Source organism: Astatotilapia calliptera, chromosome 17, assembly GCF_964374335.1.
Source record: "Astatotilapia calliptera chromosome 17, fAstCal68.1, whole genome shotgun sequence".
In the NCBI taxonomy this organism is placed as follows: domain Eukaryota; kingdom Metazoa; phylum Chordata; class Actinopteri; order Cichliformes; family Cichlidae; genus Astatotilapia; species Astatotilapia calliptera.
Window position 1 is genome coordinate 8,185,999 of NC_137438.1, and position 24,063 is coordinate 8,210,061.

General features: G+C 39.3%; 1 protein-coding gene across 4 annotated transcripts; it reads right to left on the minus strand.

Annotated features, from left to right (window-relative positions):
* Nucleotides 1–1,917: 1,917 nt before the first annotated feature.
* Nucleotides 1,918–24,041, minus strand: dnai3 (dynein axonemal intermediate chain 3). Of its 4 annotated transcripts, none has more exons than XM_026146722.2 (23): nt 23,908–24,041; nt 22,426–22,487; nt 21,758–21,796; nt 19,130–19,314; nt 18,663–18,767; nt 18,114–18,248; nt 17,824–18,020; nt 15,859–15,975; nt 15,367–15,563; nt 14,637–14,755; nt 14,053–14,142; nt 13,713–13,811; nt 12,368–12,487; nt 11,461–11,534; nt 9,690–9,840; nt 9,232–9,328; nt 6,236–6,351; nt 5,733–5,793; nt 5,316–5,446; nt 4,667–4,874; nt 4,488–4,579; nt 4,211–4,327; nt 1,918–2,571 (listed from the first exon to the last, which is right to left on the minus strand). In XM_026146722.2, the coding sequence occupies exons 2-23, from the start codon at nt 22,478–22,480 to the stop codon at nt 2,461–2,463; spliced, it is 2,616 nt and encodes an 871-aa protein (XP_026002507.2). In that variant the 5' UTR covers nt 22,481–22,487; nt 23,908–24,041; the 3' UTR covers nt 1,918–2,460. The 4 variants fall into 4 exon arrangements, with proteins under 4 accessions (XP_026002507.2, XP_026002506.2, XP_026002508.2 ...); XM_026146721.2 differs by having other exon boundaries at nt 9,690–9,843; XM_026146723.2 differs by having other exon boundaries at nt 9,244–9,328; nt 9,690–9,843; nt 23,908–24,036.
* Nucleotides 24,042–24,063: the final 22 nt, after the last annotated feature.

The following is a 24,063-nucleotide window of genomic DNA, read 5'->3' on the forward strand; positions in this document are numbered from 1 at the left end:
ACTGCAAACAAGTGTAAATCATAACACATCCATCACCGTGCTTGGTTGGTATGACGTGTTCATGCTGATATACTGTGTTTGGTTTTCTCCAGACATGGTGCTGTGCATTATGGCTAGAACTCTCCATTTTGGTCTCATCTGTCCAAAGGACATTGTTCCAGAAGTTTTGTACTTGCTGATAATCAGTTAATTAAGTGCCGTGTTATTAGCAGCACCTGGCTGACTTACCCTCTTAGATCCTATGGAAGCAGTAAGTGTGGACTTAATTTCTCACAAGTGTGCAGAATCCCAAGAAAACTTTCTTTTTTACGTGACAGTATATCCAACTTTCCCTCACTCACTTTGATCTAGAATCTCACGTTGTTACATGGTGAAGCAATTTTTAACGATTGCTGCAACAAAGACTAAAGTCGGTTGGGTTACAGATTACACTCATCAGTAATGACTACAATCCGAGTTCTGACACAATTCTAAGATGAAGTGAATTTAAAAAACAAACAAACTTTAAGATATTATAATGCATCACTGTGGCTCATCCATCCATCCATTCGCTTCCGCTTATCCTTTTCAGGGTCGCGGGGGGCGCTGGAGCCTATCCCAGCTGTCATAGGGCGAGAGGCAGGGTACACCCTGGACAGGTCGCCAGTCTGTCGCAGGGCCAACACACAGGGACAGACAACCATTTGCACTCACATTCATTCACACCTAGTGACAATTTGGATTATCCAATTAACCTATCCCCACAAGCTGCATGTCTTTGGACGGTGGGAGGAAGCCGGAGTACCCAGAGGGAACCCGCACAAACACGGGGAGAACATGCAAACTCCACACAGAAAGACCCCGGCCTGATGTTGGAATTGAACTCAGGACCTTCTTGCTGTGCGGCAACAGTGCTAACCACCGTGCCTCATTTCAGTATTATGTTTTTGAGTCATGGCTGAATGAAGCTGTGAGGACTACAGTCTAAAGGCTTTACAGTCTACAGTCTTGGATTTATTAAAGATATATTTAATTAGATTTAATCTATTTGATCTATTCCCCATATGGAAATGTTCCAAAGTTACTTATGAAAGGGAAACCAGCTGTTTCCATTTTGCAAACTTATACTGTAATGTTTGGTTTCCATGTGTGCTACATTTCAGTAGCCTACTTTCTAAAATAATACACAGTTAGTAAAATCTTCTAATTCTGGTAAAAGTGTGTTACTTAAAATATTGAACACATTCCAATTTTTAGCTGTAGAGGTGCTGTACAGTAACACACCACACTCGTGGTTCTGGTTACAACGTTTTAAGGCCATAGGTGCAGTTTCCTGCGCTCTCAAAACAGCCTTGGAAGTTCTTGGACAGCCGTTAACTAGCACATAACTACATGGCCTTTTGTGCACAAAAAAAACAAACTGACAAATGATTAGAATCTTTTCACTGGAAACAATGGATTCATTCAGCGGGACCATTAGGGAGACTGCTTTAGACATAATGCTAACATCTGGCCACTGTTTAGATCAAGACGTTATTGCTGCATTAGCTGATTACTTGTGCAATGAGGGCAAGCTATACACACATGATTAGCATACCATGATCTTATTACATTGTTAGCCATCCAATCCACTTGTCGGTAGACTAGTGTTATCATTTAATTGGAGTTATGACTCTCACCATCTGGCCAGATTATTTGGAAAATATGCTCTCCGCATATTCTTTAGGTAAATATTTATTGTTCCAGCTAGTTTCAGCTTACTGCTGTTTGGTGCTGTGCAGGCTGTGTACATGTATTCATAGATCAGCAAGAGTGCATCCTTTCATTTGACTCCTTTTATGCTGCCCTACTAAAATGTAGTCGGCCTTATAGCCACCAGTTCCAACTGGTTCACAGCCGTGTGAATTACTGACTTAGTAAAGACCCAGAGACACAATATTAAGCCATAATGATCACTTACAAGCAGGATTACTGACAAACAGCTTTTGCGATAGTGACCACAGTCATTGGCTTTTTATTCAAAATTGTCCACAAAACACCAGATTCTAAATTCATTTCTTACGGCACTTACTGAAATTAAACAGCCATATAATGACTTTCTGTCAAGGTCAGATCACTTTTGTATCCTTAGGGAGTGGTGGTAAGGAGGGCACTAATGGATGGCATTACCCAGTAACTCGATCTTAGATGAATGGATGAAAATAATCTGTTGACCCTAAAGCCTGAACCCAAGGACAATGTGAATGTATACTGTAAAATCGATGTAAGTTACAAGAAATACTGCAAAAATAGGCACAAACATACGAACACTGGCAATGTGATGAACAGTTTGAACAGGTTTCCATATTGTAAAATGTTTTCTTATTTACATTAAACTTATACAAATTAATAAATATATGTAAGGAAAAAAGCTTTTAATTTATGTGCATGTGTGTATGAAGGGGTGTGATATTAGGTATCCTAGGCTTTTGGAGCATGTGGCTACAGGCCCGTATGCTTGAGGATGCTTTCCTCCAGTTTCAGGTAATCACTGTACTCCTTCAAGTCCGCCTCCTCGCTGTCTACCTGGAATGTGACTGGCTTGTCAGGCTCCTGCAGACAAAGCCAGAGAAACAAGCTTCATCATAAACAATAATTACGAAACAATAGAGCACCTAATCCAAGATCTCAGCGTTTCCCATCGTAGAGGCAGAAAATTACATTGCCTCTGAATTTTACTGAACTGAAATTTTATTGAAGGATGCAAATATTAAATAAGATGACACTTTTCTAGTAAAATCTGGACTGTGCCCTGCATCTGTGTATTGCATGCAGGGCACAGTCCTTTAAAGAAAAAAAAAGGAAAATTAGGATACTGTGTGGAAAATTCCTGATACTTTCCTCCCACAACAGTAAACCTGACAGTATTGTTCATATCATATTTAAGCTGTGCCTTGTCCTTATCATCCATCTAAATTCAAATTGCCGTAGATGTTTTAAAGCCAACAGCAGAAAGAAGCTGGAGGTGAACATGAAAATTCATTCCTGTTTAGAGGAATTAAGAGAAAGTATCCACTCCAAGTGACATTACTAAAGCAAAACAAAACTTTTTTGGTAGCTGCCATGCAGCCTAAGATAGAACCAGTTAGCCACTTAAGTTTGCTTCTATACTTAGCAGGCAGACTGTCAGGCACTGCCTGTCAATAACTACCCTATCCCCAGTGCTTGGGATCAAATAACGATGTGAATGAATTAAACATAAGCGGATAGAAAATGAGAGAGAGACACAAAAAGAGATACACGAGTGCCTTCTTCATCTTTTCCAATGTCAACTTTATACGTCCACATATTTAGCTGGGTCAGTACTAAAACTTTTGTAAGTCTGCTGAAGATTCTGATCACCAATGCAGGGAAGCTTTGTGGGAAGTCACGGTTTAACTCAAGGACACTTTCACTGTAGACAAATGGCAAAGGACACAGGGAAAGAAAAGCTTTAGTGTTCTCCTATCCTTTCTCGTCCTTCATTTTCATTTCAAATCTAACCATTCGTTGTGCGTCACTATGGTCTGAACTGTCAGATCTAGGAAATTACAAACACTGGACACAGGACAGGACATCTTTCCTCCCTCTCAGCTGCTGTTGAGCCACCTTCCAGTCACACTGATGGAAACTGGCACCTTGAGACTTCTGGGAATTCAGTTTAGAATTAAAACCTACTGCTCACCACTTGTGAGCTGAGGGAGCTGAGTGTAAAAGCGAAGCTCTCAATTTACCGGTCGATCTACGTCCCTACCCTCACCTATGGCCACGAGCTGTGGGTAGTGACCGAAAGAACGAGATCGCGGATACAAGCGGCAGAAATGAGCTTCCTCTGAAGGGTGGCTGGCCTCTCCCTTAGAGATAGGATGAGAAGTTCGGCCATCCGGGAGGGGCTCAGAGTAGAGCAGCTGCTGCTCCACATCGAAAGGAGCCAGCTGAGGTGGTTTGGGCATCTGACAAGGATGCCCCCTGGGCGCCTCCTGGGCGAGGTGTTCCAGGCAAGTCCCACCGGGAGGAGGCCCCGGGGCAGACCCAGGACACGCTGGAGAGATTATATCTCTCGGCTTGCCTGGGAACGCCTTGGTATTGCCCCGGATAAGCTGGAGGAGGTGGCTGGGGAGAGGGAGGTCTGGGCCTCTTTGCTTAGGCTGCTGCCCCCGCGACCCGGCCCCGGACAAAGCGGATGAAAATGGATGGATGGATGGATGCTCACCACTTGTTTCTTGGACTCGCCTTCCTCCTTTCTCGGTTTCGCCCACAGTTCTTCCCACTCCAAATAATCCTTCAGCCTGTCATTCTCTTGGTCAAAGAAGATCTGCATGTTTAAATCCTGCATACAAACAAAGCAAAACAAGACAAAGATACTAGTTAGCAGTCAATAATACTGTAGCAGCCATTAAATACCTTTAAGAAAAATAACACATTTTTACCGCAGTTTCTTAACATTACACAAGGGTCCAAGCAAAACAGACAGCTCACAGTCTTCTTACCTCATTCTTAACCGGGGAGCGGAGGGCCTTTGGCACATTGAAAACACGTAGCACTCCAAGGTTGTCAGCAACAGCCAGGTAGTGTTGTTTGGCTGTAAGTACAAAACAGTCCATTAAATGAGTTTTAAGGTTCAAAAATCGTATCTGTCCTGAGCACCTAATATAAGCCAAGAACTCACAGGCGGTGATACAGGGTTTGATGCAGGTAATTCTGGTACTGGCGACGTGTTCATGGACGTGTGTAGGTTCGCTGGTGTTTAGGAGCAGGTTCCACACCTCAATACTGCCATCATTTCTCCCAATGAAGAAAACCGCAGATCGGGAGAGGGACCAGCATGCCGCACTGTACTCTTGCTCAGAGCTTGGTCCCACGAAGATTGGGCCACCCTGGATGTTGTGGTTTACAAGAAGTATTTAAAAAATTTTGTGCGTTCTGAAGCATTTTAATTATTGAATTATGTGCTCCAATTTTGTCGATTGAACTTGTGGTATTTTACTTGTGTGTTACTTAGGACGAATTAGTCTGTGCATGGTTCCCATTTGGACGTGCTTCAAAAACCAAAATTGACAGTTTTATCCAAAAACCAAACAAACAAAAAAACGTGATTGCTAATGCTGAGGCTCCACAAACCATACATGGCTGCTACATCCATTTTTTATGTACAGTCTATGTCTGTGACCAACTGAATAAGTGTGAATAGCTTTGCTTAGTTTTGCAGTTTAAATGATCAAAACAGCAACCAAGAAATTACGTAATTTGAATTGTCTCAATTCTATGTGATGTATGCATACGTCATGTGAGGTAATCAATGTTTTCTGTTGCAGTACCATCACACCCTCTTTCCAGATGGCAAAGTTCCAGCCTCCTGTTGTCAAAAGAATGTCTTTGAAAAAGGGTGATCGCTGCATTGTGTTCACAAACCAGGCATGAGTTCTAAAACAGAGCAGGGGCTTGGCACCTGGGAGTGAAGTGAGACAGATGGAGAATATGCACAGTTTTATTTGACAGTAATTTCCTTCCAGGGTAATCATAATGCAAAGGAGCAATTAACCCTGTAAAACATTATGGTCATTACATTTGCCCACGTTACCAAACTAAATAGTGGGTTTAATGTGAAAGTAGCAATCAAAGTCATTTCAATAAATTGGGTGTAATTGTTTTATGAATCAACGTACTGCTGTCAGTCTGACAACTGAGCACTGGTGAGCCATAAAAAACAGAGCGCGGCAAGCCCGACTACTCACTGAACTTTCGTCCAAACTCATCTTCCTCCAGTTTCCAGTCAGTGTAGACAATCTCTCCTTCCTGTAAAAAATGAACATAAAACTGTTTATAAATGTATGTATGCGTCTTCCTTATTTCAGTTAAGTTGTAAAGTATAGTACACTCCTTAAGTGGCATGACAAAAACATGTGCAAAAACCTAATAAAAAAAATCATTCATTATTGGTTATGCCAACTTGAGATGAACTTCAATGTAACAAAAAGAAGTCCAGCTTGCTCACAAGCTGAGTAAAGTCAAGAGTTAAGTTAAAAGTTAAGCAGTCAAGAACTTAACTGTATTTTTTACTTGCTCTATGTTGATATCATTTGAAGACATTTTCAAGTTTCAAGTTTTATTGTCATGTACAGATAAACAATGTAGCCACATTTAACCATAATGAAATGTTTTGGCTCGTGCTCCTCTGCCTTACATGAGCATATAGAGAGTGTACAGTTTATTTAGAAGAAAATAACAGAATTTTTACCTCTGTTCCAACATAAAACTTGGTATTGACATCGTCCAGGGTCTTGAGCGTCTTGGCTGAAGGTATTCTGAGTTGACTGTATTCTGGGAGGACCTCTGCGCCATCATTTTCATTATCTTGTTATGTAAGACAAAACAGGAAGAGACGGTAAAGTAAGAACAGGTTAAAAGTTCAACTCATTGTTTTTTATTTATTTATTTAACATTTCAGTGACCTGAGAGAGGGAGCCTGGTGCTGACGTGGGACTAAAATGTTCACAATACTCAGCGCCTTGTTACTAGACAAGTACAAATATTTCAATAAACTCAAATAGGGGAAGAAGAATAGGTGACAACTAGCAGATTTTAGGAAAAAGAACATCTGCTTTATTCAAATGAAGGAAATAACAGCCTGCAGTGGTGCTGTAACTTGACCGTGAACAAGACGACAGAAGTACTAAAGCAAGTGAGGTGGGGAGGGGGTACAGCCGAAGTGAAAGGGCTGGTAAGAGTGGATTTGAAGGGAGAGAGAAAGAAAAGCACAAGAGGTAGAGGTAGGAAGGAAGCCTGTGGAGAAAACAGGGACAGGAGGTAAAAGGTGGAGGGGCTGAAATAGGTTAAGCTGGTAGAAGCCTTTTCCATCACAAAAGCCTGACTGTCTGCCAGAGATCATGTGGGTCTATCTGTTCACAGCCCCTTACCTGTGGACCGCTCTCGATCAACTCTCACTCTTAAAGGTTAGATCAGATTACCAAACCACATGTCTTCTAAATCTATTTTCTCCCAGTTAAGATGTGTGTAAAGATATGAGAAAGATGATACAGGAACAGCTACAGACAGTGTTTGACTTTGCTTAATCCCCATGAGCGCCTGCTCACAATTTATTTCAGTGTGAAAAATCATGTTAACAAGTATATTGTAGCTTTTTAAATGTTCAGAAAAATGTCAAAAGGCACAGAAGCAGACAGCAAAGACCACCCTCAATCAATGTGAGTCAGATATCTTAGGTAACGCTGCAGTATTAATCACACAGGGATTCATTAAAATCGTAATAACAGACTCCCTGAGGGCTGATGAAAAAAGAAGCAGATTTATTGCTTGAGTTAGTAAGCATATTAATTCTATAACAACCAGCCACCAAGGCTGTGTTTATGGAAGCCAGACAAAGACATGTCTCTTCTTGACCAGCCAGGACACACATGATCATCTTCTGGCCCTCAAGGAGTCTGAGCAGCATATTGCAAAGAGCTGACAGTCAGCAAAGCCAATGGTCTGCAACTATGGCGGCCTTGTTTTGGAAGTATCGCTTAATAAAGTGCCATGAAACCTGAGGAGAGACAAGACAGAGAGAGAAATAGAGTAGCTCAGGGCCAAATGAGCCCTGCCCCACTGATCACTGTGCTCAGCCATCCAAAAGAGAACTCAAGAATCCAAAACTCCCTCAAAGAGGTCAGGAGACATGTCTGTGATGCTCACTGTTTGCCCTCCTCACTTACTTCAGTTTTTAACACATTCTGTGCCATTCAGATATTATAAGAATTGTTCAGGCACATAAAAGAATAATTGCTCTTTACCTTTGATATTTTGAAGACACAGTGAGTGTATCTTTCTATAGTTTGCGCTTGAGCTTTGCTTCAATACTTTCCTCATCAAAACTGTTATATGGACAACAATGAAAATGAGACTATCAGCTACAATGGGGAAATCATTTCTCTAATTGTTATGGTAGTTTAATTTTAATGGAGGGCACACTGAATATAAACCAAAAATCCAGAAAACACTTTATATAGAAGTTATAAATTGATTTTGAAAGAAGAATTTGATCCATGACCAAAGAGCCGTCCATGACCCATCTTTAGTGTTCTGACTGAGGAGAGGATGTTTGTGTCCAAGATTTTACGTTACGTTACATTGGTCCCTCAGTGCAATGAGTTTGCCCTGAACCATTAGCAGAAAAACAGTCCTAAAGCATGTTTACATCTCCGTGCTTGACTGTGGGGATGATGCTCTTAGTGCCATATGCAGCATTTCTCTTCCTTCAAACACAAACACAATAACTTGACCACAGTACTTTCTCCCATTTACATCCTCATTGGCAAATTTGACATGGGCCTGTAAATGTGCCTTCTTGAGCAGGGGACTTTGCGAGACCCGGAAGATTTCTGTCCATTGTCCAAACCGTTACCAATGGTGCTCTTGGTGTCTGTGGTCCCAACTGTAGCCAACTCCAGCCTCAACAGGTCTGCAGTCCTGCCCCTGACATCCATGGAGAGCTATTTGGTCTTACTTATGGTGGTGGAGAGGTTGGAATGGGACAAACAGATTCAGGAGTATCTGTAACTGACTGATTGACTGTATGAATCATACTTGTTATTAATCTCTGGCTCTCTTCCACAGGACGTCTTTTATCCTGTCTTCCCTCTCTCACCCCAACCGCTCAAGGCAGATGGCCCCGCCCCTCCCTGAGCCTGGTTCTGCTGGAGGTTTCTTCTTGTAAAAAGGGAGTTTTTCCTTCCCACTGTTGCCAAAGTGCTTGCTAATAGGGGTTCATATGACTGATGGGTTTTTCTATGTATTATTGTAGGGTCTACCTTACAATATAAAGCACCTTGTTGTTGTGATTTGGCGCTGCATAAATAAAATTGAATTAATCTGTCTGCCGCATGCAGACATGCAAATCAATTTATAATGTTTATGTATTTTTTTCTAGATTTTTGGTTGATTTTCTGTTTCTCTCCATTAAATTGAAGCTTCCATGAATATTAGAGACTGTTCTTTCTTTTCCAATAAGCAACAAATTCAGCAGGGGATCAAACAACATCTCTTATGGACAATCGGTTTGATTTGAAAGAGCATGTGAGTGAGTCAGCTTCCTAAAACGTTTGGCATCAAACAAAAAAACCACAAAGTATTTTGTGTAATTAAGTAATGTGACTGATTGCAGGAAAACAGAGAACGAGTATAGCAGACTGAAACAGACAAAGCCTTGCAGCCTCGAGGGTAAAAGCTCTTGCTCACCTGTGTTCCTACCTGTATTACTATTACAGGTGTAATGTTCTAGGCTGAACTTCAAAGGAGCATACTCTCCACTTGTATCAATCTTTGGCAGGGAAACCTGACACATGGCATAAAAGAAGATGGCTTTTATCACTTGAAGAAAAAAAGAAAACCTTATCTAAAACAAAATCACAGAGCATGCTCAAGAATCTACACACTGAAATCATTACCTAAACCCCAGTTAAATAAATCCAATGCACACGTAAATACAAATTAAATAGTTATTCAATTTAAGCCATTTTCCTTATTTTCTTGTAACAAATCTTTGTCTGCAGAATAATTACTGATGTGTAAAAATAACACTAAACATCGAATCATTCTTTTTCTTATGGTTGATTTTCTTATGGTTGGAAGTTGAAGAAAAAAGCTCTTTCTACACAAATCACAAGCTCTGTAATGCATCCCAGACATGAAAGTACCCTGAAGAGTGGTTTCCATGTCCGGTCCAGGTGTTTGAAAGTTGTGGGGATGCTATAGGGTGTCATCATGGTCTTCTGATCCACATCTTGCTTCCTGTCGGCCAGAAACTGGTTCTGTAGTTTTGGCACTCGCAGATCCCAAAACATGACACTGCTTTAGACAGAGACACAATAAGATAATGTGGAATTAAGAACCACCTGAAAATTAACAAAATTCTCTATCATCAAATGTTCATATTCAAACATGATTGTTGCATATATAAATGTGGTTATTGCTAAAAACAACAGGAGCAGTGTTTTGAAATCTTTCTGTCATTTGCAACTCCTTTAGCGCCAGTCTAATGACGCAGAGTGTGAAACACAGTCTGTATTCACATTGATACTTCATATCTAAACTGAATAACAGGACATGCAAAATGAAGTAACACATAAAAACACTAGTGAGAATTAGACTGCATAGCTATTTCCTGAGAAATATAATGATTGCCAGATACACTCATTTACGTGGTTTACAAAAGGCAATATTTTAACCAACTGCACAGCTCTTCAATATATTATTGGCTCAGTATGTTCAACCAGAGGAGAATGACTACAGATTACACCATAGAATTAAGATGAAACCGGAAAAATAATCCAGCGTGTTTGAGTGCCATAATATATATTCACCAATAGAAAGCTTTACAACTTTACAGTATTAAAAAGCATCTTTACAGTCTACTCTACAAGAAAAAAAAATAACTCTATATAAATACCTTTCATCTTTATGAAGAATTTATAGGTGATTTTTTCACACATATACATTTTATGTTTTAAACTTAGCTAGTAGCTGTTATGTCTTGTTAATCCAAGTCACTGATCTGAACAAAATTGTAGTGTTTCATTATTTAATTGATATGTGACTTGGCACTAATAGCCAGACAATTTGTCTGCCAACTACAGACAGTAAAACCAAAACCATACTCGAAGCTAGGTATGTAGCTTGCTAACTTTCTAGCATTAGCCTGAAGTTAGAATTCCATCTTCTCTAAGAGATCTGGTACTGCTTGAATTTTTCTGTATCTTGCAACTGTGTTTTTACTCTTTTCACAATTCAGCAATAAATACTTCTACTTCTTATATTCTTTGTATTTGCTTTCTTTTGTGTTTAATTTCCAGCGTTAGTTATAAGTCAGTTTGATTTGGAATTACACAAATATATACACCAAGGAACTTAAATTATGATGTATTTATTTAGCTCATGTTACGGCATAAGTAGTATAGTATTCCCATTTGGGTTGTTTTGCTTATTATCTAAATTTGTCGAGGTTTTGCTGTAATTTCATAATAATATTTTATGTATCCTTTTTTCTATGCACATGTAGAGGTGTGGCAAAGTCAAGTCAGTTATGATGAGGGAAAATGACTAAAACCCATTTTCTAAACGCTGTTCACTTCCAAAGGTTTTCTTTCTTTTCTTTTTTTCCCCCCTGTATTTGACCTTCATTAGAATGTCAACAATCCAGAGAGACTCAAAACAAGGGCAGCGAGAGAGAAAGGGGACGTGATAAAGCAAACAGTGGATCTAGTGAGTGTATAATGTATCCATCAGGTAACCAGAGGCCTTTGTTTGCCTACTTTGCAAATAACTGTATGTATTAAAAAACACACACATGTTATCAGCCACTAAAATCACACTTAGAATCAACATCCAAAGTACATACTGACAAGCAGTGAAAAGTAAGAAGAAAAAGTATCAGGAGTTATTTTTTTCATTAAACTGTAGAGAACTTACCAGTCAGGGGAGCAGGTGACAACTTGAACAGACATGTTAGAAATGTTTTGAACTGGAACGCCTGTCCTGGTCACCTAAACAGAGGGAGTTACAAAATCAATAAATGTCTGCATCAGGCTTGGTCTTGGTTCATGAAGCTGTATGGGTGGTTGGATTTTCCCCTGGGGGCACTTTGATGATTGCCTTATTTTACTTATCAAGATAACTGAAAGTGATCGATGTGATTTACTGCAAGTAACTACATAGAGGTAAGTGATAGGCACAAGTGGGAAACCAAATCTGGACATATATGGCTAGTAATTTTCTGTGCACACTTAATATTGGATTTCTTTGTAAAAGACAAAATACCATAGTCTTACTGCAGACAATATATCTTTAGATAAATATAAGTTTAGATTTGATTTCTTTTGACGTTGTGATTGTGGGGTTTGTTTTCCTCTGAACATATATTCTACATTGCTCCTTTTCTGTGCTCGCACCCTCATTTGTAACATTTTCTCTGCTTGCTATCTACTTCCCACTAATGCCCTACATCCTCTTAGTCCTGTTTATAGTGAATTGGCCATTAACCTGTCACCATTCCAAAACAAGACAGAGAAATCAGTATGCCAGTATGAGACCTGACCTTGAAGTGTGTGTTTTGTTACCATTTTGAGATTGGGGGTTTTAGTATGTTGAATTACGACACAGTGTTTGTATTAGATATAATTTAGGGAGGCTGAGATCTAAAGATTGCTTTTCTGAGACTATTGCTGTGTAGTCACACAAAAACACCTTTTATCCACACGCTAAACAGCAGTAACCTTGTGGAAGGGCTCAGAGTAGGCTCATGTGCGCCTGGTGGAAAAAGTAATTCCCAACAGTTGTTAATTCCCTCCAACCCCTTTGCCCTTCAGTCCCTCAGTACCTCAAATGTTTTCGGCAGCCACTGGACATCAGTAACTGGGGATTTGTGGCTGCTTTCTATGGAAGAAACTGCACAGTAGCTCATGACAGGAGTCTTGTTCTCTTTTTTGTTACCCAAGTCCTGTAGGGAAAGCAGACACGCGACAGTAATGTGCTGTATGGTGAGCTCTGACAATTCAGTCTACACACAAATTCAATCTAGACACAAAGACTGTACACAGCTGAATAACCACTGTAAAACGCACAAGCAGAATAATGAAATGCAAATGACGACTTCGATGTGTGCATGGAAAAACAAACAGCACACAGATAAATACACTCAAACACATTCTGGCACAATAGAGCCACTTAAAAAACACAATGATTATTTAATTTGTTTAAAACACCTCCTCATAGTATTGCAAGCAAATTTTAAACATATATCTTAGTCGTTTTGTGGACCTGCAATTGGATTTATTATGTGCAATGGAGCGAATAAAAAAAAAGTAGATAGAGAAGATGTTAATTTAAAATGTAATTCTTCATTTATCTGACAACCCAGTGACAGGTGGTGGTGTAGCACAGCTTTCACATCACCTAACAGAGCGTTCTAGTAGATACAACTGCCACTGTTTACACTGCAAACAGCAGGAAGGGCAGTGATCTGATTTCACTGTGTGTTATCTTCTATGTGGGGGCAAGAAACAAGAGTTATGTAACAGCTGGCGTATGTGAGCCGGTGCTGTTGACTCTGGTGAATAAAGGGCTAACAATGACAAAGAGAACAGAAGGAGGCACAGAGGGTGGGAGAGGGGAAGGCAAAGAGAAGGAAGCAGTAAGGAGAAGGATGGAGGCAGCTGCTCCACTGTAGTGGCAATAAAAACACCCAAGGTAAATCTGGGCCAGAGATGATAGGACACGAGTGTCTACTTAAATACAGCTGGAAGATATCAGTGCAGGTTAGGCTTTAAGTGGAAGCTTTAAGAAACTGTAAAACAAAACATTTTAAAACTATAAAAGCTACACTGAAATGAGCTAAAACAAAACAAAGTCAAAACTTACATATCATTTAATTTTTGCATGATTCAATGTGCATAAAGTTAAAAGATTAAAATTAGTAAAACAATTTTTAAAAAAGAGACTTTTTCATTTGATTCAAAATTCATTTCAAATTTATATGTTGGATTATGCAGAAAAAATATTATTGGGCAGAAAGGTCTATTGCTTTATTATGTGTTCAGGTTGTGTATCATGTTATTCAAAAGTAACTAATTACTTTTTTCAAGTAACTTGACTAACATTGTACAGAGCAGCATGTCTCACTGCATCAGCACTGTGACTATTTCAAAGAGAGTATGGGTACTTACAAATGTGTCAGTGTCAGAGTCGGAGTCTGAGGCTTTTTTACTGTTAGGCCGTGTTCCCTGTAAGTGCGGGATGTGAAAAGAAATGTCCCACAACACCACCTGAGACATCAGCAACATAAAATCGTTTAGTGGTGATGATCATTTGAGCCTGAGACTATAGATAATAATATACAAATATATACATTAGAAAAAAAACCCTCAAACATATCATATTAAATGCTGACAGAAGAGTGGCAACAGCATGCGATACCATGTTTATATTGAACTAAAATGGGGGCATGGGATGAGAAACTGATTGTTTTGATTTGTGAAGTTGAGACGCTGAGTGAAAAAGGAGCACCTTGCCATTCCTGCAGCCACCAACAATAACATTTGGATTCGAAGGGCAGAACTCGAAGGCAAAAATGTCATCTGGGCACTCCAAGAGCAACTATATATATATAAAAAAAATCAAAACACATAAAAATGAGCATACACATATTTCCAAGCAGAGGTTTCCATGTATAAGGAGCTTCCCAACGCAAAAATGTATTTATTCTAGTCTCTCATATGCCTACACTAGACATAAGGGGAAAAAGACAGTATGCAGTACATTTTTTAGCTTTATTCCCTTTTGTAGAAAATATTAATTATTTATGTTATTTATATGTCTTGTCAAAGTGCCACTGGTCCCAGAGGCTGAAACCAAATCATGACACATGCACCATTGAAGGCACACATGGAACTCATATTACTTTTGAGCGATTTAGCAGCTTGGTTATATTGATTGAGTGCTTGGCTCAAATCAATAGATCTTTTCAAATTTACAGCAGAAGAAAAATTACAGTAAAGGGCAAAGACTTAGAGCTAACTCTCAAACACATACATTTAAAAAAATGTTTTCTCGACTCCCGTTAATGGGTTTCTCTCCTCTACTTCTCATACCCGGGGGTTAGATTGATCGGGGAAGCCATAGAAGACAATGAAAGCAGGACTGTTGATGTACACAGTGGACTTATCCAGCTGCTCCTCCTGTTTCTTTATAAAAGTCACAGCTATCAGACCTGCCACATAGACAAAAAAACACCACACCCCACAATGTATCAGCTACATAGCAACAGGAAAACAGACCTGTGTTTACAAAGCCTTTTTTGAAAAATCTGTAGATCTACTCTAATTTCTACTTTACATAGAAGCCACAAATTGATAATGCATGTGCACTGATCACACTGATATTCTTTTTCTGGTTTTGTGGACGTCGATGTGTGTCTTAAGGTGACACGTTGATATTACAGATATTACAGAGCTTGTCAGTGAAGTTGAAATAACAGGAAAAGGGAGTTCAATTTCTTTTAGGCAGGCTATTGTATATTTGTACATATTTATATCATTGCCCACTAAGTGTATACTTTCTCGCCACAAGCTGCTGTTGCTGAAAAAACAAGAATTGGGCGAACTCCTGCCTGCCCAGGTCTGTGCAGGGGGTCAATAGTGACCTAATTTTTCCAACTAAAAAGTGAAAGAAAATGAATTATGATGATTTTAATGTGACCTGTCAGGGTTCTAACGATTATTTTCCAATGTTAATGAATGTCCAAAGTTTCTATGGTACACAAATCTTGACTTTATCATAAATGTACTCTATGCTATGTCTGTAGAAGTCTATGTACTTCACCATGGATTGTAGGGTGCCAGCTGACGCTGCTGATTTTCTTGCCCATGGCGCGCTTCTCGTCTGTGAAGGTCCATTGAAGCTTCAGACCTTCAGAAACCATCACTAACTGGTCAGAAGCTTCTGCTCCTATGCCCAAGGCCTTAAAGTCATCAGTGAACACATTCATTATGTGTGCCTGCTGAAGGGCATGCAAGACCCTGCAAAGTGAAAATGTACCTGTTGAAATTTGGACCGGTACTTTTTATGTATCATTGCTCACAGACAGCGGAGCAAACAGACAAACAAACAAACGCTGCTGGAAACATTTTTTCTCTCTCGCCTCGGCAGAGGAATAAAGTACACACAATTGTCTTAATACACCATCATCATATTTCCACTGAATATTCCTGCATTCATAATACTGGATGGGATTGAGTTATCTATGGCTGATATTTTGAGCATGGGTTGTTAAGAAGCAGATGGAAACGACGATACCATAAGAATTCATTTTACCTGGGGGTCACTGAGTTGACAAACTTCTTCAGTTTCTCAGACCTGAGGATGTTTTCTTTTTCTTTCTCTCTTAGCTCTCTTGGTTCATACTGGGTAAACACATTCCTCTGAACCGCCCTGTAAAATAGACAGAAGGCAACACATACAATAAAACATGGAACTTGCCTTACTTTTAAAACAATATGTTATGAAATGTGTTGCAGATTCACTGAAAGCATATATAATTTATATATACAGTGGGGCAAAAAAGTATTTAGTCAGCCACCGATTGTGCAAGTTCCCCCACTTAAAATGATGACAGAGGTCAGTAATTTGCACCAGAGGTACACTTCAACTGTGAGAGACAGAATGTGAAAAAAAAAATCCATGAATTCACATGGTAGGATTTGTAAAGAATTTATACGTAAATCAGGGTGGAAAATAAGTATTTGGTCACCTCAAACAAGGAAAATCTCTGGCTCTCACAGACCTGTAACGTCTTCCGTAAGAAGCTTTTCTGTCCCCCACTCGTTACCTGTATGAATGGCACCTGTTTGAACTCATCATCTGTATAAAAGACACCTGTCCACAGCCTCAAACAGTCAGACTCCAAACTCCGCCATGGCCAAGACCAAAGAGCTTTCGAAGGACACCAGGAAAAGTATTGTAGACCTGCACCAGACTGGGAAGAGTGAATCTACAATAGGCAAGCAGCTTGGTGTGAAAAAATCAACTGTGGGAGCAATCATCAGAAAATGGAAGACATACAAGACCACCGATAATCTCCCTCGATCTGGGGCTCCACGCAAGATCTCATCCCGTGGGGTCAAAATGATCATGAGAACGGTGAGCAAAGATCCCAGAACCACACGGGGGGACCTGGTGAATGACCTGCAGAGAGCTGGGACCAAAGTAACAAAGGTCACCATCAGTAACACACTACAACGGCAGGGAATCAAATCCCGCAGTGCCAGACGTGTTCCGCTGCTGAAGCCAGTGCATGTCCAGGCCCGTCTGAAGTTTGCCAGAGAGCACATGGATGATACAGCAGAGGATTGGGAGAATGTCATGTGGTCAGATGAAACCAAAGTAGAACTTTTTGGTATAAACTCAACTCGTCGTGTTTGGAGGGAGAAGAATACTGAGTTGCATCCCAAGAACACCATACCTACTGTGAAGCATGGGGGTGGAAACATCATGCTATGGGGCTGTTAAGGACAGAATGAATGGGGCCATGTATCGTGAGATTTTGAGCCAAAACCTCCTTCCATCAGTGAGAACTTTGAAGATGAAACGAGGCTGGGTCTTCCAACATGACAATGATCCAAAACACACCGCCCGGGCAACAAAGGAGTGGCTCCGTAAGAAGCATTTGAAAGTCCTGGAGTGGCCTAGCCAGTCTCCAGACCTCAACCCCATAGAAAATCTGTGGCGGGAGTTGAAAGTCCGTGTTGCTCGGCGACAGCCCCAAAACATCACTGCTCTCGAGAAGATCTGCATGGAGGAATGGGCCAAAATACCAGCTACTGTGTGTGCAAACCTGGTAAAGACCTATAGTAAACGTTTGACCTCTGTTATTGCCAACAAAGGTTATGTTACAAAGTATTGAGTTGTATTTTTGTTATTGACCAAATACTTATTTTCCACCCTGATTTACGAATAAATTCTTTACAAATCCTACCATGTGGATTCATGGATTTTTTTTCACATTCTGTCTCTCACAGTTGAAGTGTACCTCTGGTGCAAATTACTGACCTCTGTCATCATTTTATGTGGGGGAACTTGCACAATCGGTGGCTGACTAAATACTTTTTTGCCCCACTGTATATGTATGTAGAGAAAGCAGAAAATATTTCTGAAATTGATTTCATCTTACTTCCTTGATTTGAAACAGATGCAGTCTTATTATCAGGCTAGTCAAACCTGCACGTGCTTTCCCTCCCTACAGAACAAATCCATTTTAAGTGTACTGATTTGCTGGCCTACCGCTCCGTCTGAGCAGTGCTGCTCTGCAGTTTGGGAACAGCCTGCATCCCGCAGTCCCTCTGCATCTGCTTGATGCTGAATCTGCTGTCTTGGTAGGAAGGACACGCCACGGAGCGACACTCAGCCTCTGTACTGTTGCGGTCAGAAAAACAGACAGGTAACCCCGGTCTGCGCTTTAAGTCAAACTTGTAGCACAGCTGATGATGACAGAAGAGACAGAACAGAATTCATGAGCAAAGCAATCAGATCAGATATAAACATTTAATGTTAATTTGAATATACTGCAGTGCCTTTTCTCTGGTCTCTTTGACAGACTCTTGATCTACTTCCAGCTCACTGCCGAGAGATATCCATGGCTTTGGTTCTGGGGTTTTACTGACATCATCCTCCAACACTATTATTTCAGGTTGTGGGGGCTGCAGAACCTAAATACAATTGTAAGAATATATAATATAAAGGCCAAAATAACAGTAAAAAAAAAAAACCACACACTAGCAATCTTTACATGTATTCATACTTACAGCAAAATGCTTATGCTAGGGAAAGATAATAAAGTAGTACTTAAAGTCTTAAATTTTACGGAAAAATAGCCTGGAAAGCGAAACACCCCGGATGATATATGACCTGTCACTATTACTAATAACTGGTGCCACAAAAGCACTAGAAACAATTAACGACCTTTAAATTAAATAATATAAAACTTCTGTTATGTTACTGCTTATCAGTATACATTTTTTAATTATTGGCCTGGTCTGTCTAATAACAAACATGTATTGAGGAAAGAAAAAACATATTAACAAAAGAGAACCTTGTTACTGTAACCAAAACTGTTAGCTTACATTATATATTCTAGCCTTGGCTTCTGGTGTGAGAACCAGGTAAAAACTCTGTCCATAGGTGAAATCTACATCAAAAACAAGCAATATTTCATCCTCTGGGTAGTCCTGTCAAAAGAAAGTGAAAATCACAGCATTAATTTTTTATGAGAGTGTTAGAATACATCACAGTACAAACTACTTCTCCAGTAATTTGGTTGAGAGTGAATGTGAAAATGCCCAAAACCCTACAAACATCACAAAAAACGAAATGGCTGAAAGGAAAACTGGTGTCTCATTTGTAGATGACTAAAGTTGCAAAGTTCTGTCATAAATGCATAAAAGAATTTAGATCAGACAGAGAAAAAAATGAAGTTAAACTGGTTGCTTTGTCTTTTCCCACAGCTCTTAACTTGGGTCTGTGCATCATCACAGTGTCTGGCTGCTGTTGTCTGAGTAAACTATGCAACAATGCATAACCAGCGCCTAACCAGCACAAACTGCTTCACAGGGTGGAAATCGGACACTGCGGCTCTTGTCTTAATATCCTGTATGATGTCGTCCTTTTCCAGCAGCTTGTAAGGGCTCTGCTCTGTGACATCCTCATCAATGCAGCATTCAAAGAGCTCCTGGGTGGCTGTTGTCAGGACGATGGGGTAGATGTCATCAGGGTGATCTTCAGGAGCGTTCAGAAACAATTGAGAGAAGAAAAATAGGGAAGTTATCTGATAAAACGAGCTTTTGGGCTTCATTCCCTAAAAGCAAAGCTGATGACTGATGACGGCTCAAATAAATACTAATACTAATACTACTACTACCACAAATAATAATAAAAATAGTGAGAATAATGATAATAAATAATTCAGAACCAATTACTTATGTTTTAGAATATTGAATGAGACTGTATCAGATAATCAAACAATAATGATTTTGATATCAAAACAATGTAAACACTCAGATAAGCAAACTCTGGTATAAATGTTGGGATTTTACTGGCTTGTGGATACGCACAACAGCTGCAAAGACCACTGACATGTATTTATTCAAATATGCTTGGAGTGGGCCTGGAGAATGTGTGCAGAATTGGTGCATTGCAGTGCATTGTCCATGGGGACAAGTCCTTGTGGTCACAGCAAACTATAAGGCACGCGTACATCCACGCAGAGCCTCGTGTTCACCTTCCAATGAAGAAATTTAACATCCCTCAGACCCAGCGAACGCCTCTCATCCTTCGCCTGCTTTGACTCTACAAATATCAGTCCTTATGAGAAGTCTGTGCACAATGTTTAAATGTTTCTAGGCGTACGTTTGTATCAGAATGTGTAAAAACCAATAGGGCATCCCTCAAGACATAAAGTGCAGTTACACACATTTATTCAGGACTGTTATAATACGAAGCCAAAGTACTTTACCATCGCCACAACAAAGCTTTTCCTAATAAACAATCCATTCAGACTCTACTATATCTAAGCCAAGCACAGTCCAGGGCATAGTACAGTAAACAAAGCTTTGTATAATGATAGTTTTCATCCTGCTTGTGGTCTCTCGCTTCAAAGTCTTTCCACAAGGTTGCTAAGGGGACACTGGGAATGCTCAAGTACAGCTTAAGTAACCACTTCCCAGCTGGGTGTGTCAACCTTTTCCACTCACACCACTTAGGCCTCACGCCAAATCATTGTAGTGGAAACTCACACCCTTCATTTCACAGAGTCATGTGTCAACCAAGGCATTTGTATTCATGGGAAATATTTGCTTGGGAGACATAAAGAGTGTGATGCGCAGCGTTCCACAGCCCTCAAGAATGCAATTAAATTATATTTGTTGGCTGCTCCAAAAAGCTATTTTTAATTTGTTAAGCTTCTTTTCTCTTGCATAATTTACCCAGGCATTTTTAAAAGCATACCACAAGATATTTATACCAAACCTCAGAGCATTGAAATTTTAGCACAGTTTGTTTTCCAGTCTGCTCATATTAGTGAAGAATTTAAGCTTGAACAAAATACATTTATCAGCGTATCCTTAATGTCACACAATGTGCAGAAACCTGCATTTATATTTGAACTAGAAGGCCAATGTGTTGTTATTGTCACAAAGATTTTAAACTGGTTCCTAAAAAATTACCATTAGTTTTATGGCAAAGACAAGATTTTAGGCTGAGCCCAGGCTTGGCTTGGGCTCAACCTAATTAGGTCATGTTCAATTTTGTCACGTTCACAAATTGGACTTAAACTGCTGGAAGTATAAGATTAAAAGGAATAAATAAATGCAAAAAAACTGAGCAAATTTTGAAAGGAAAAATATTTTTTACTCACAATCACCTAATCTAAATTGAAACATTACTTATGCTGATGGCTACAAGCACTTGATCAAAAACAAGTTTTGGGGTTGGTATGTCTAAGAAAAAACCAAATCTAGGGACACAGAGCCAAGTAGAGAAGAGCTCCAGAGCAGCGGTCCCCGGGCCTCGAACCGGTACCGGTCCGTGAGTCGTTTGGTACCGGGCCACGCGAGTTGAGGCTCAGGTGTGAAATGTATGGTTTTCAGGGTTTTTATTGGTTTTCAGTGTTATTTTATTATCGTTTTGATCGTTAACTCGGTTTTCCTGGGTCTTTTCACGTGCGTTATGAATAAATCTTCCTTTTTTCGGTAATGGTTTTATTTTGTTGTATTTATCCGCGACACCTTAAAGGCCGGTCCGTGAAAATATTGTCGGGCATAAACCGGTCCGTGGCGCAAAAAAGGTTGGGGACCGCTGCATTAGAGGTTACACAGCAGTACACTTGAGAACATATCAGAACAATGCACATATGAAGGATATATAACTATTCACATTATAGGACTACTTCAAAATGCGACTGTTCTTTTGACTTGAGCATTGCTACTGGTAAACCTGAAACGGAATAATAAGGGTCTGATTAATATGCTGTGCTGAAAGTCAGCACATATGTAGGAGATAAGTAGGAGAGCCAAATGCTCAGGCTCTCTGAGTTCAAGAATAAAAATACAGTGGTGAAAAATGAACAAAGCCAGCTTTTTGCAAAAGTAAAAACACAATAAGGAGTTCGAATTTAATTTTCTCTCTTCAAAAGAAAAAAAATACAAATAATTTTTTTTCTTACCAGGCTTTTCCATAGGTGAAGGTGTCAGATTGTCCTTGACTGAATAGAAAGTAACTGTTAGTTGTTAGGGTAAATCAAAAACAAAAGTAAGCCTGTTTAGATTGTTTTGACAATGTAGACTTACACTATAAGCTGGAGACAGGTGGAATGGGTAACACAGGATATTTTAAAAAGGAACAACTCTGAGAACAATAATCTTTAACAAGGACATGGCACCATCACCTCATCGTAAAATGATGTGCTGATAGTATTTAACTGTATGCAGGTTTTCAGCTGTGGCATGGTGAATGTAAACCAAACACTGAGAATGGGGAATCACAGCTGAGCAGAAACCATCTGCAAGCACCAATGTCACTGTGCTGTCTAACATTACACTCAAGACCAAATTAAAACAATGCAAATAGCTTTTTTTTTCTGAGATTTTTTTTCTCAGCTATTTGTGTTACAAAACTAATTAAAAGTAATTCAGTTACCATGAGTTAAGAATCCCTCAACATAAACTTAATGGCCAATTCAAAAGCATCAAGGATTATAGGATCACCCTGGCTCTGGGAAATCCGTTTACTATTTTATTTACATGTCATGAAAGAACATCTTTCATACAGAGACATATACAATAAAAGCAAACAAATGCATTTAAATTCAGAAATTAATACTCCAGGACTCACCTTTTCCTTTAACACCTGTTTTTCTTGATGGACTTTTTTGCCTCTTGGGTGCCATCTTTGCTCTTTGGGCAGATTTATAAAGGGAAGAGAGGAAGTTTACACATTTTTTTCAACCAAACACATTCTGTACACAATTTTCAATTTAATTTTCACCACTGTCACTGGCATTAGAACTCATCCGCTCAGGCGATCTTGATGTCTGTCATTATCAAAAGCTCTGGTGACATCTTGTGGCAGATAAGGGAACTGCACTGCTTACTTAAAAAAAAGCTGGTGAACTCTGAGAATAAATGCTTATATTAATTTAAACAACTTACCCAAATAATACATGTTAAAGTTATTATTATGACAATAATAAGTTGTTGTTTAGTTGTCTTAATCAGAATTATAATACAGATTACAACCAGTGATAGAGGAAGTTTTATTATACACTTGTGTTATTGTATTGTGTTATATTTTGTGCATATCAATAAAATTTATTTAATTGGGCAACATGAAGTTACAGCAATTAGCACTGTTGCCCCACAGCAAGCAGGTCTTGGGTGCAAATCCATGACCTTTCTATGTGTAGTCTGTTGTTCTCCTTTGTTCTCCAGCTTTCTCCCACACTCCAAGGACATGCATGTTAGGTTAACTAGTTCTCTCTGTTAGGCCTGTAATAGACTGGTGACCTGGATGGATGTAGTCTAATCATCAAAAGTAGTAACAACATAATTTGCCCACTGGAAATAATGTTTAGTGATGCGAATATGCTCTGCCAAGAGGACGTTTTTACTGCTTTGTGTAATATTAGGAAACTTTATATATCCTCTAACAGCATCTAATTTAACAAGCTCAAATATTTTTCAATGAAAATTTTGTTAAAAACAAACTATGGGTGTGCACTTACAATAATAATTTACTAACATTATTTCACTTAATATTTCCTTCTGGAACAAAAATACACAAAAAAGGGAACTGGAAAGTATTGGGCCCATAAAATGCACTAACTCACGAAGATAAAATATTATTACAGTTTTGTAGTTTCTAAAAAGTTTTTTGTTTCATTTTGACGTTTGTTTTCAATACAGATTACTTTCTGAGTTCGCTTGTATTATTTGACAATGGTCAATTTAGGTTTTTATGCGTTTCCTAGTTAATGATAGTCTCATTTATTTCCTGAAATATGGATGGTATTTTAGTCAGTTTAATTTTAGTCCACTGTAGTACCAGTATCATATCCACATAGCTATCACTCAGTATAATCCAGAATATGTAAGTCTCGATTTAATATCATAAAGTATAACTCGTAACGTCCTGTTTTCTTTAAGGCTTACTTAGGCATTACAAATTAGAAGACATTAGCTATTACAGGCTAGTTACGTTAAGTTAGTCGTGTAGCTAGTTAATAGCTAAAGTCATCAAAAGAACATTGGATACGCAGCTTATTTTATGCTCGAAGATGCAACTTTTCCCCTTTACAGAAGAATGAATCAATATTACCGTGATCTTACACCGCATAGGCTTGATACCTTCTTCTATCTTCTTGATATCTTCTTCGCACTCACTGTTTTTGCTCACCAGTGGGTTGGGAACCGCTGGGTTGCCAATGGTTACAAGAGAGAGGGCGGGAGAACATTGACTGGCATTCGCACGAGC